Here is a 13,720-nt window from a genome sequence, read left to right on the forward strand (position 1 = left end):
AAACAAACAGTCTTTCTAAGGTTCAGTGGAGACTGCACTGTTGCAGCTTTACTGCAGTGTCTTTCCACACACTCAAACCTACACTATGCGTGGCACATCTCCATCTCCCTCCACTGATGCAGCATTTTGGGGGGGGGTTTAGTAGTAAAAGATAAAAGGATTATAGGAAAATATCAAGTACTCCCTCACTTCAGTGCTGCAGAAAACCACACAAAGGAAATATACCAGGAAAGCTCAGCAAACAGTACTGACTTGTGACCAAGGTGCTTGAGGAAGTAGCCCAGAACTTTGAGTGCCTGGACCCGGATACTCTCACTCTTAGAGGCCAGGAGCTTGCAGATTACCCTGTAACATGTGAGACAGAGTCACAGGTCAGAGAGACAGTTATAACATCTTTCTTTACTACAATAGCAAACATCAAGCAAACAAAAAAACAAGAGCAAAATTAGAGGTTCTTCGCTGTGTAGTAAACACCTGCTGCCTGAAACTCAGCAAACATTCTTAAGAGTCACAGTTTGCAACACGAGCGCTGACTGAAGCATTTTCTTCAAAGAAGCGTGCACACAGTACATCAAAAAAAATAAAAAAAAAAAGAGGAACAAGCCACAGTTTGCAACTAGCTCTCTAGCAACAGAAGAGTTACCATAGCAACCAAAAAGACATCCATGTGTCGTTGTGCTTTGGGGGAATTACAAGCACAGCAAGGGTACGTCTTTGAAAAAGGCTGCGTAGTTCGAGCTACTCGAGAAACATAATGTGAAACTACAGGAATTTTATCTGAATTAAACAATTAAACTAATACCATTGAGTAAATTTTAAATCTATGTCTAAATCTTTCACTGGTTTTAGAAAGGGGCTTCATACCAAAAACCAACACATTCTCCACCCCCCCCCTCCCTTTCTTTTACTGTAAAGCAGCCCACTGTGAAAACATTCACATTTTATGGATGATGAACAGAACAGACTGACACAAGGGTAATTACTAGAGTGGTGCTGATATATCAGTATCAGGATTTATAACATCCAATAAATGAAACTTTAAAAAGTAAAGAAGAGATGGGAGAAACACCCTTCAACCACAAATACTGACATTGCACAGTTTGTCCACCAGAGGGCACAGGCGTTTGCAACACCACAAATAAAACCAGCTAGGCAGTCAGGCAGAGCATAAGTAATATTTGGCTTTTGAATATCTACACATATCAAATTTTAGGAAAAAAACTGGCCAATATGTCAGATATATAAATGACCAAATATTGATCTTAAAAATCCTATATCAGTCGGGCTCATCCCATCTCAGTTTTCCCACATTCAATTAGTCTGCTGTTACAAAGGAACTCTTCTTATGAATCAAAGAAACACATCCGCCCACCTACCACCTTAATGCAATGCCTTTGTTAGTAAGAAGGCCCCGATGATGATTCTGACCTCTGGCTCGATGAATTTAACCTTTCGGACAACAGGTCCTTTTCTTTCTGAACAATTTGCAACGCAATTCTTACTGGTACAGAAGTGAAAAGTCAAACATCGATGGCCTAATTTCCTGCAATCTTCACACTTCAGCAGGTCACATTCGAACTTTTGTTGGTGTATGCCTTGATTTGACCGACCTGCTCTTAAACATTTATTTCTGGCTGCTCCCTTGTCACAAGGGGTCGCCACAGTGGGGGGGCCAGCGTGTTTGACTTTTAAACCAGGTGCCCTTCCTGACACAACTCCAAAAACGACTTGTTTCTCCAGTAATCTTTGGTTTGCCAAGCAAATGTGTAAATCACTACACTATGGAGACACTTGTTAAATATCCTACTACAATATACTAAATCTCCATTTGTTTCTTTGTCCCCAAACTCCTCCTATACCACCAGGAGCTGAGCAACCAAACTTGGCACATAGGTAAATCTTAGACCACCGAAGGTTCTTATCTACATCAGATAATATAACATCATCATGTTGCCTTCTAGCCACCTGCCAACAGGTTAAAATGGTCAGTTTTTAGCGTTTATACACCTATATCACCCTTTAAAAGCATTGTACAATTTTTATTTTATGACACTAACATTTAACTCGTCTACAAAAGTTAAATTATGCATGTTGAAATTATGACGCTATCATGCTGCCTGGCAACCAAGTAGCAATTTGTTAAACTGCCATATTTTCAATCTTTATGCACCTATAAAACTTTATGAAAGCATCCTGTCGTTTTAATTTGAAACAATAAATTCCCAAGAAACAAACGAATGATTTTTAATGTATAAACCACATCTACCATTCCTATTTTTTTAAAAGTTTGCCAAGAGCACAAGGAGGCAAATAGTAATAATAATAAGAAACACAACACCTATGACGCAGCAGTTTGGGGATTTATGAAAGATATTACACTTTTCTGAATGAACACTATCTACTTTAATTAAATTATTCATAATAAATCATGGGTTTTATTATAACAAAATAATATATAATACTAATATAGATATCGACATAGATGCATATGGATGCCTATGTTGACACAAACAGCATAGCTCTAACCATAAACTTATTTTTTCAGGTTCTGGTGTTGTGTAAAACCTTTTTAATGTGTATGCAGATGTGTGAGCAGCATTCACCTTATGCCGTTTCTCTGGTCAAATGCGGGGATCATGGACGCCGGGTGTTCAGACATAAGGGCCACTAACAACTGGAGCACGTCGTGAATATTCTCATCCTGCAAAGAAAGGAAAGATGAAGCAGGTGAGATGGAGAAAGCCCTGTGGGACAGACGGACACAGGGTTAAGAGGACAAAGACGGAGTTGTAAGGGTGGACGCGGAGGGGGTGGATTACAGAATAGCAGGTGGTATTTCAGAGCAAGAATAGATATAATTGTTACAGAAGAGAACATTCTGTTCAGTTCATTGTTGCTCCATTTTTCATGCGGTCACAGCACTGAAGCTGACTCACACTCACTCGTTTAAGTGGACCATAACTTCAGCCCACAAATTATAATGCACATTTTGCCACCAGCTCCACTCAACCGCTCTCACAGTCTCTCCGTTTCCCTCTTTTGCCCTCTCTCAGTGTCTATTTTAATACAGAATTTAGCATTTACCTCATGCATGGTCAGTAGATAGTTGAGAATGCTCTGCAGCTCGTCCTCCTTCACGCCCCGGTCCTGTGAAAACCAGACATTCAGTTAAACATTCGTGATCTGTTGTTTTTTACCTCTTATTAACTACACACCGCTTCATTAATTCTGTTCCTGGCTGCATTTTCACCATGAAGCAGTAACAACCTTACACACACACACACACACACACATGCAAATACAGGAACAAATCAATATCAGAGCGCACAAACACAAAGGCTACAGTGTTTTATTCACGCTGCAAATCTATAATGCAATTCTCCACACACACATTTTAGATTAAGCCAACAGTCCCCAGGAGAAAAAAAACAACAGAGGACATAATAGGAAAAGAAAGCTAAAAAAGAAGCGATTTCTTGGATCTTATGCGATGAAGATCACGGTAAATCGGTTTCTCTCATTTTACCTTGAGTATGAGTTGTTTGAGGAAGAGGAGCATGAAGGCTCTGAGTGAGATGATCTCCTTTTGGGACGGTCGTGGTCCATCTAGACAAAGACGCGCAAACACAAAATTAATTTCCTGTTAAAAATACATTTTTACACTCGATAATGATCGGCTAAATAAGCCCACCACTGAGCCTTGGTGTTTACTGATATTGGATTTTATTAGGCTTCCTGGAGAGCAGAGAAAAACACGTTAACACAAACACGCTCGCACACACTCACTCTGCTATATGACTGTAAATAACTGTCATTAACTCTAGTGGCAATTTGGATATTTTATGATTGTACTAATCTAACGTATTACAGCAAAGACGCAGTAATTCACAAAAATGTGATCCAAACCAAACAACCGCTGTAATCCACTGTATATACTTTACAGCTTTGGTACTGGATGAGTTGTTTGCTGTGGTGGTTTACACACAGATAATCGAGCTAAAAAAAACACAACAGTTTTTTCCGTGTAAGTTTACTTTCACAGAAGGCAAAGAGCATGCCCTTATAAAAGGTCCTCATCCGATGCTTTGAAATACTCTGGTTTTAACCAAGAAGAAGTCATGTGCAAAGCAAAACATTGAATTATTCTTTTAAGATTTATCTGTCCCACTGCGCAAGTGTCCAGTGAAGGGGGGCATGGCTACGCGGAGGCTGGAAGGGGAAGTAGAAGTTTTTGGAGGGTCGGTTTCTTCTTGTGTGGAGGAACGAAAGAAGGCAACCATTAAAGTTGGAGTTAACATACCAGTTGTGTGATTATTGGACTAACAATTCCACCACCTGAAAACACACCACAAACTGCAGTGTGATAAATGCATGAAGACCAAGAAAAACAGTGCAGTGCTTTGTAACGTGAACTGTCCATCGCGAACTCAAACGCATCTGCAAATCCACCGAGCACACAAAGAAGCCCTTAAATAACCAACACATTCCCCTTCCATTAGGCCAAAAATGTGCACCCATTAAACACAGTGAGTAATGAAGGCTTCAGGAAAATGGTCAACATACTTGTCAAAAGATATGTTCTCCCCTTGAGCAATTATTTTTCCAATGTGGCAAAACCTGCACGGTATGCAGGAGGGAAAAGAGCTGTCGACTACTCTGCTACGAGTTTTAGTCACATCCATCACGCTGGTACAATGAATGAAGTGAAAGACTTTCTATTATTTATCTGCATAGTTTAATTTATGAAGATTAACTTAATGTAGAACTATGTAAAGATGAAAGCAGTGCCCTGTTGATTTAATGCTGTGCCATTTTTTTTTGTTTTTAAAACCAAATGATGCAAAAATGATTTAAAATGTATTTTTGAGAGCGGCACAGTGTGTCTCTTGTCCCGCCTCCCTCCACTCATCCCCAACCAGTCACGACAGCTGGCCGCCTGTCCCTGACACTGGTTCTGCTGGAGGTTTCTTCTTGTTAAAAGGGAGTTTTTCCTTCCCCCTGTTACCGAGTTCTTGCTCATAGGGAGGTCATCTGATTGTTGGGTTTCTCTGTATTATTGTGCTGTCTTTACCTTGAAATATAAAGCAGGCTGAGGAGACTGTTGTGGTGACTTGGCGGAATATAACTAACATTGAATTACTAAAGTTCTGTTAAGGAAAAGGTGCATACTTTCTATAGCCGATACATCTAGAACTGGGCAACTTACACACACACACATGCAAAAAGAGCAATAGTGTTTGTTCCTTCTGACATTTAGCTGCGTCAAAGCTTCACAACTCTATCACTTTTAAAATGATTAAGACAAAAAAACTGACAACTCAGATGATGGCATTAAATTTTAATTGATGTAACTGTATTTCATTCTTTTTTTTAAGTGTTTAATGTGCACGTCAGATACAGTTGAATTTATAGCTGTGATGAATCGGCTCAAAACAGCTGCCAAATAACTAGCTAATGGAAAGCAGTGCCAGGAAGCCTAAAAATGCATCGATTTAGATCAAAACAAGAATGATATAAGACCCACCCTTCAAAAACAAGGACATTTATCCTCTGAATCCCACTGCAGTCAGATAAAGTTCCCTTCTTCCTTTCCTACTTTTTTTTTTTTTACTTATTCTCCATTTTCCTCAACTACTCTATTTTTTGTATCGATGCCTTTAGCAACCAAGCACCCACAATGCAACCCAATAAACCTCAAATGCTACGTGTCCTCATCACTCCCGACAGAATTGTTCTGTTTATTAGAACCAGTAAACATTTATGATGTCCAGTTTGTGTGTATTTGTCATTTCACACGTTGCTGTGTCAGGGTGTTTGAAACTATCCTTTATTATGTATTCCTCAAAGGAAGAGAAATACAATCGCAAACAGTGTTTATTGTAAACGGAATAAAATGCACCACGTCCTCTCAGAAACAAGACTTGACCCACTGTTGCTTAGCCAGCAGAAGTAGGCTCACGAGAAACATAAAAGGCCGAGGGTGTGAAAGGAAGACGATGTGAAGCCTGTCCCTCCATTTCTTTGTCACGCTCTGCTGCCCTTCAATCACGCGAGTGTGTACGTGTTTCAGTCTGTTCTCCTGCTCTTCACGGAGCCAAAACATGACACCCAAGCAATCCACTGCGATCCATCATCCTTATCTGTCAAGCTGGTGCGTGTAGCCTGAACTGGTGACACTGACCATCCATCATGTTTACCCAGCCACTCTGCATTAAATGACCAGGTGAAAGCAGTGTGAGTGGAACCTCCTTATTTAAAGCTCTTTTGTCATAAGACGCCTTGAATAAAGCTTATATTCTTCTAAACAGCTTTCCTTGGGCAGGTTTAATTACCATCACTTACTCTTTGAAATTAATTTTCGTCTTTGTGTGCTCCTAGTCTGGCTGCACAGTTTTATCTAGTCTAATTTACGATAACAAACGAGTAGTTTTTATTTTAACTGGATAATGGCAAGCTTTCGAGAGATAAAGAGGTTTAAAGTGGTGCGATTTTGTTCTGACTTTGGGCCCTTTGCCACAACTACACACACACAAACACACACTTCAGATTTGATCTAAAAAGAAAATGAATTTCCTCAAGATTTGCCCATTTTACAACAATTAACACAAAGTACATAGAAAAAGTCGCTGAAGTTGGCTGAACGAGGCTTAATACATAAAGAAAAAAGTGAATAGACAGAAAGAAAAAAAAAAGAGATTTGTCATGACTAAGACACTCACTGGCCACTTTATTAGGTATACCTGTCAGCTCATAACAATCTGAAGAATGGCCAGTTTACTTTGAGCTGACAGGAAGACAACAGTAACTCAAATAATCACTCGTCACAACCAAGGTATTATTGCAGAAGAGCATCTCTGACTGCAGATCGACTACAAGCAACAGAAGACCACACTGGGTTAATAGGGACAATTGAGATTAAACAAAAACTTACCAAAATTGATAATCACCTGATCAATTCCGTTTTAATGACAAAAATCAAAATTTAGTGTGAAACATGAACCTGAAAGCACGGCTCCATCCTGCCTTGTATATTCGGTTCAGACTGATGGTGGCGTAATGGGCAGTGGAGGATATTTTCTCAGCACACTTCAGGTCCCTTGGTACCAACTGAGCATGGTTTAAACACCACAGCCTACTTGACTGACTATTGTTGCACACCACGTCCTTCAATTTAAGACCACAGTGTACCACCTTCTGACAGATACCACACCATGTCACAAAGCTCAAATCATATCAAAATGCTTTATGAAACATGACAAGGAGTTCACCGTCATCAAATGGTCTCACCATTCACCAGATCCAGGCGAGCAAATTTGGGATGTGATGGAACAGAAGACTCTCATCACAACAAATCTGCAGCAACTCTTTGAGGCTATCACGTCAATGCAGAAAGAAAATGTCAGAGGACTTCCAGGACCTCATTGAATCTCTGACATGAAGAATTAAGGCAGCTCTGGAGGGAAAATGAGCTCCAGCCTGGTACTAACAAGTCGTACGTTAAGTGTCCGCTGAGTGTAATTCATTTAGAGCCCCTTCCTTTTTTTTTTTTTTAATTCAGTGGAGGACATCTGATTATAGTTAATGCAATTTAAGAGCAAAAGACCCAAGAGGTTTTATTGTGAAGACTACACGCTCTTTCCTTGGAACTTCCAACCACCACCTAATTTAGCCATTTGTAAAATACACAGTTAAAGGAATTTGGTATTTTAAGCTCAGTCCAAGTCTGGTGCAAGATGAAAAAGAAAATACTAAAAATACAAAATTGTCCTTCCAACTCGGATTCAAGCCCATTCTTCAGCTAGTTGAATGCATTTTTATCCACAAAGCTCATGGTATGAGCAACATAACTGTCCATTACTATGCAAATGAGTGCATATCACATTCATACAGTATAGTCAAGTGCATACATTTGCAGGCTTTCAAACCACAACTAGCTGCTTTTAGCTTTGAACTACAGTACGAATGTGTCTGGGGCTAATTGCTGCTATACTGTTATCTGCGCCTTTTTTTTATGGGGCTAAATCCCAGCAGGCAAACAGTAATATCGCCAAACAGAAAAGAAGCCAGACAGCCACTTGATTAGAAATTCCAAAAGCTCCCTTGGATCTGCCAATCACATGTCTGTTACCATGGAGACATGGGATGCGTACTCATAGTCAGCGGAGGGTCCCGGGCAAAAGGAGAGGTTGATTAAAGTGTGAGGCTTCCTCCGACCTTTTGCTGCTACAGAGCGTGACAACAGCGGCGGTGCTAGCACTGCTAGCTGTTCCCTGCTCTATTGCAAAGGCAAAGAAAATTGAATATCTGAGTCAGCCCTGTGTTATTTTAACATAGATATGTTTTATAGTGGCTTTATAAAAAAAAACCATGGACAAATCTTTGAGACCTTTTTCCAAAAACACTGCATTCACAAGAAGCACAAGGTGTGGGTACATTTAAGGAAATATAAAAGATTTATTTACACAGGTGTCACAGCTATCACCTGTTCTGTTCTTAAGAAATAAAATGCAGCAGTTGGAAAAGAGAACATGCAGTGTCTGCTTCTGAAATGGTCTTATTCACTCTTAAATACACAAAAGAAGCTGCTCAGCCATTCCCATAAACACCAGTGGTTGTTGGGAAAAATTCTGAATGTGTGTGTGTCTGTGTGTGTATACATGTATTACTCATATTGTGGAGGCATAAATCTGTTTCACCCTGTGGAGAACTGCAAAAGAAAGTGCCCACAATGTAGATATCTTAATAAAAATTTATATTTTAGTCCAACGATTTAGGTTGGGTCAAGTTCAGTTTATTTTTAGGGTCACTTGGATGAGTGACGAAACGTTTCTCCCACTGAAAAACTACGTCCAGATGAACAGAATCAACTTCTGGGGATTTACTTACCTGGATGATTGAGCATACATCAAGACAACTGTGTAATATATAGCAGAAATGATCATTTTCTTTACTGTATATACATTCATAGCTTTAACTATTTGAAATGACTGTGAGTACGATGTCACTGCAAATTTGTACGGCAATTTGAAGTTATTAATCACTTATTCAGGTATTGAGGTGACCTTTAGTTTTGAACTGTCAGCAAAAACTCCCTTTCACAATTTAAAAACCTCTTGAGCTGCATTTCTAAAACTATTTTTTTTTGCAAGGCCCATCTCCATCTTTTAACAAAAAAAGCAAGTGCACCACTATTACAGCACAATAAAAATCAAATGAAAATGATTAACAAGAAGCTCAAACTTACTGCTCATAACTGTGAAAGAAAACATTCCTTAAATCTCACATAATCATGATTTTAAGATTCGTTTAAATGTTAAACTGATGTGGTTCAAAGGGGCGACTGTCAGGCTTTTAAGAAGAGAATATTTTACTGTATATTCTAGCAAATATCTTCTGTCTGAGCTCTGAATTATTTACTCTCTATTTTCATGACAAGTGTGAAATTCATTTGTTAACCGAGACAACAAAAACAACAACGCCACGAGGCAGGAGACGAAGCGTTTTAACACAACCAAGGAAAGAAGGAAGTCATTAACAGGCGTGTAAAGGTTACAATTATCGTATTAATTTAGAAATAATGGAGATTTAGAGCAAAACACAGTAAAAGAAACTTCCTGGATAGACGACTGGAAGCCTTTATGTGGTCATGTATTAATACTAGAAAGTTAAGTCTGTTAAACTAAGGTAATAGACCAGCTAAACTGCGCATTAGTTTGGCTGTAACTGTATCAGTTCTGTGATGTGTGTGACAGCAGCCTCTTTACATATTTGAATCACAGAGGATGGGATCTGACAAATTAGCAAAAACAAAGTAAAAGAAGCAAAGCCAGAGCAGCTGTGGCTCAGTTCACATAACAAACTGTCCTTGGACCTGATACTGAACCCTAAAACTGCGCACAATTTATCACTAGTGTGTGTGTGTGTGTGTGTGTGTGTGTGTGTGTGTGTGTGTGTGTGTGTGTGTGTGTAGGTGTGTGTGTGTGTGTGTGTCTCTCTCAGAGTGCACCGTATGCACTGTCTTTGAGTCCCTAGTGGTGAAGTGATGGAAACACTGTGAGCATGTGAGCTGTGAGCCTAAGGGACTGTCATTGCTCCTTATTCACTCTTGTCTTTCTTCTTACAGCGAGCATGCCTTTGTGTTCATGCAAACTGTGTGCACTGTAAACATACCAAGACCTTTGGGGGTGATTCCACTGCACTCCAGGGGGTTGATTGCCCAGTAGTAGTACTTCAGAGTGTGCATCAGCTGCAGGACGGTGCCGATGCGGCGAATGGTGGTGTAGATGGTGGCAGTGCCGATGAACTCCGATGACAGGTATGTGTACAGGGACAGCTGGACCTGTATATACACAAAATACATTTAAACAACACATGCACGGTACGTGCGTTGTCTTTATATGCGCATGTTGACGGACAAGTAGTTTGGGGAGAGAAATAAATCATCACTTTGTGTTTATGATATACATGAAAAAAGCTGTTTAACAGTGAAAGGACGGCCACAGCGGAAACTTCCCTCCAGTAAAAGCACCAGTGTTTTCCTGCTTTGTGTTATTTTGATGTTTCTGTGCCTGAAGCTCTTCGAGCCTCATCTGAGGAGGCAGTTACTGACTCTGGCATTTGAGGCGTGCGTTCTCCAATCGCTAATTTGCTCCTTTCCTCCTTTTATGTTCCGTTTAAAAAAAAAAAAAGAAAAAAAAAGTAAAAAGTAAAAAGTCCCCCCCTTCTATTGATATTCCACTAACCAATCCTCTCAGTCGCACTTTCATAGATTGGAGCGTGCTGTACGCTCAGAAATCTCTGAGCTCATTACAGTGACCGTGACGCTAAGGACCAGCCTTAACGAGTTAGCTCTGTTTAAACGGATGAAATTAGCAGGGTGCCACTGCCTGACCATACCACATCACAGCTCATCTAAAAAGGAGAGTGCACTCAGATGACTTAAATGGCCTTCATTATATTACATTTCACACATTAAGCTGTTTATCTGGTGCAATTTAAAACCGTCTCAGCAGAACTTACGAAAATTCTTGATCGTATTGCAACACTTCGGGCTCCGCTGCTCCAACAATGGCTTATTAAAACAAAAACAAGAAGAATATATATTCCTCCCTCTCTGAAAGGAATGTGTTTACCAGGAGAAACGGGCTCTTTTAAAACTGAGCAGGGGACACATTATGAGAGACGGGCGATGTGATTCACATGTGATTTCTTCAAGTGTTTCATTAGGTCCTGAACATGACCGAGGCTATTTTCGCCAATAACGAAGGTAATGATAATACACTGAGAGGCAGAAAATAATAACACTCAGCGGGAGGCAGAACGGTACAAAGGAAGTAAGATTAAAGGATTTTAAGATTTCTTGTGTGTGTGGGGCTGCTTAGTATGTTTATTATGCTGTTCTTATTGTGACCCTTCTTAATTATTATCATGTAATAAGGACTTATCGTCTTTCCTGCAGTGGCACTCAATAGCAGGTAAAAAAACACAATATGTAATCACATACTTCAGTCACTTTGAATCTCTGAGATAAAAGCCAAGATCAATACGCTGTATTTGTACAGTGTTGCATTCTGACATTCGCACACTCCTCCATCTCCTGAGAAGCTTGCATAGCTTCTGTTTTTACTCCAGGACGCCGTCGGCTGCACCGCTATACCCAGAGGCCAATCAGCTCACGGGGTCAGAGGGAAGGAGACAGGGAGCCAGGAAGATTTGAGAATAAATGGAGGCAAGAGCTGAGGGGCCCTTCAGCGATGCCACATCGAGTTCAGAGTGAGGAGGAAAAGAGGAACAACACATCGCTCTCTGTCCCGAGGTCTTTTCAAATGTCACTTTTTCTTTCCCCTCGTTCGCGTGTTCTGTCCTTCTCCTGTGTAATGCCCCAGCCCCTCCCCCCAATGTCTTCTTCCATCCTTGTTTATTATATTATTGTAAAGGGCAAAAGCCAGTGAGAGATATCAGCCCCTCCTTCATCTTTCTTTTATGATGTTTACATGTCTCTCTTTTTTCCTGAATTCAGACCAAACCTAGAGCACACAATAATCAGAAAAAAAACAGTATCTCTTGCTTTCTTTTTATGTTTTATGTTCTTCCCTCCGCTGGTTATTTTTTTTACAGGCCTCCAGACCTTTATTTTCTTTGCAGCAAGGTCATGTAAAACACACTCGCACACATTTTTAGGAGATGCCTGAAAATAAACAGACCTTGGCGGGGGTGTGTATCCAGATGGCAGCGTTGAAGAGGACATGGTCACAGAGCTGTTTGAGGAGTGGCGCTCCATGAGGTAAACCATCCAGATACTTGGCAAAGGACAGGAACTGCTCAAGCACTGCCCTGGTGATGTGGACCCGTGAAGACTAGGAAAAGAGCACGCAATTATAGGTTTGAAGCTGATAAAAGAAAAAAGCTGATAAACACTGTTTTAAATTATTATTATTATTAACGTTTTATTTGCTGTCATCCTACAGTACAGCCAGTGTAACCACGGGATACAGCCAATCACCTGCTGAATGACGCTTTTCAATACATAATTTTAGGTACCTAAGCTAGAGGTCAACACAGGTCTCAGGTAATTAATTTACACCATCTGTTTTGTTAAGAAGTGTGCATATGATATCGCTGTCTCTTTCCTCTGCACATTTCAGTCTTCGCACAACAACTTCTAATACCTACACTGCACCGAGGCCTTGAGACAACGCTCCTTTCTTTACGTTTTTCTAGAAGAATGGGAAACATATACACAACTAAATCATATTCTAACAAGCTTGTAAGTCAATATTTGATATGACCACCTTATTAGCACAGCCTGAACTCTCTTAGGTAAGCTTTCCTGTAATGTCTTTAAGCAGAATAGTTCTCCAGCCTTCTTAAAGGACATTCAAAGCTCTTTTATGCTGCCTTTTGTTCGGTTCTTTGTCAATATGATCCCACGCTGCTTTAGTAATATTGTGGTGTGAGCTCTGGGGAGGCCAATCCATGACAGACAGTGTTTCAGTGTGTTTTTCTATCCAGGTATGCTTTTACTAGATTGGCGTTTGGGATCATTATCATGCTGAAATGTTTTCACTGATAAAGATGTTGCAGATGGTACTGCATGGTAAAAGTCTCCAGCGTGTTTTACAGTTGGCTGTAGACACTGCTGTACCTCTCTCCTAACTTCACATATTTAAATTTGGATTCATCGCTCCATAAGACTTGTTGTCACTGATTTTTAGTCCAATTATTCTAATGTAATTTAGCATATCTCAGCCTTCCCCACCCATTTCTCTTCCTTAAGTATGGCTTCTTGACAGCCACTCTTCCACTCAGACCATTTCTGATGAGGCTTCAGTGAACAGTAAATGGATCAACTTAAGATCCAGATACATCTCTCAGGTCCTGTGGTAGGTCTTTGCTGGATTTTGTCCTATTTCTTAAGGACCTGACTCACATACTGTTCATCTGCTGTATGATTTTTCAGCCTGCCACTTCTGCTTTTGTCCTCCACTAGTCCATTTTCCTCTCACTAAGTTGCACATGCGGTATAATGTGGAAATATGTCACATTATTGGCTAATAGCTCTCTGGAAATAACTAACTAACTAATAATACTATTTTATGTCAAATTTATCTTTGAAATTTACAGATTCAACAGCAGAAATGGGAAACAAATTATGTGTTTTGTGACAGGCTGCTAGTAACTAAATGCTAAATTTGTTAAATTGTGGTTCATGTGTAGACAC

At 40.0% G+C, this 13,720-nt stretch overlaps 1 protein-coding gene across 12 annotated transcripts in view; it reads right to left on the reverse strand.

Moving 5' to 3' along the window:
* The window catches only part of nbeaa (neurobeachin a), a 99,377-nt gene that overhangs the window by 35,619 nt on the left and 50,038 nt on the right, over positions 1-13,720 (reverse strand). For all 12 annotated transcript variants that reach the window (XM_040033289.1, XM_040033291.1, XM_040033298.1 and 9 more), the window contains exons 12-17: positions 12,204-12,356; positions 10,171-10,339; positions 3,527-3,606; positions 3,085-3,147; positions 2,604-2,701; positions 253-345 (exon numbers count right to left, since the gene is read on the reverse strand). In XM_040033289.1, coding sequence (XP_039889223.1) covers positions 253-345; positions 2,604-2,701; positions 3,085-3,147; positions 3,527-3,606; positions 10,171-10,339; positions 12,204-12,356 — 656 coding nt within the window. The remainder of the gene's footprint in view (positions 1-252; positions 346-2,603; positions 2,702-3,084; positions 3,148-3,526; positions 3,607-10,170; positions 10,340-12,203; positions 12,357-13,720) is intronic.

The sequence above is a fragment of the Simochromis diagramma genome, unplaced genomic scaffold (assembly GCF_900408965.1).
Source record: "Simochromis diagramma unplaced genomic scaffold, fSimDia1.1 OVJJ01000216.1, whole genome shotgun sequence".
NCBI classification, from domain to species: Eukaryota; Metazoa; Chordata; class Actinopteri; order Cichliformes; family Cichlidae; genus Simochromis; species Simochromis diagramma.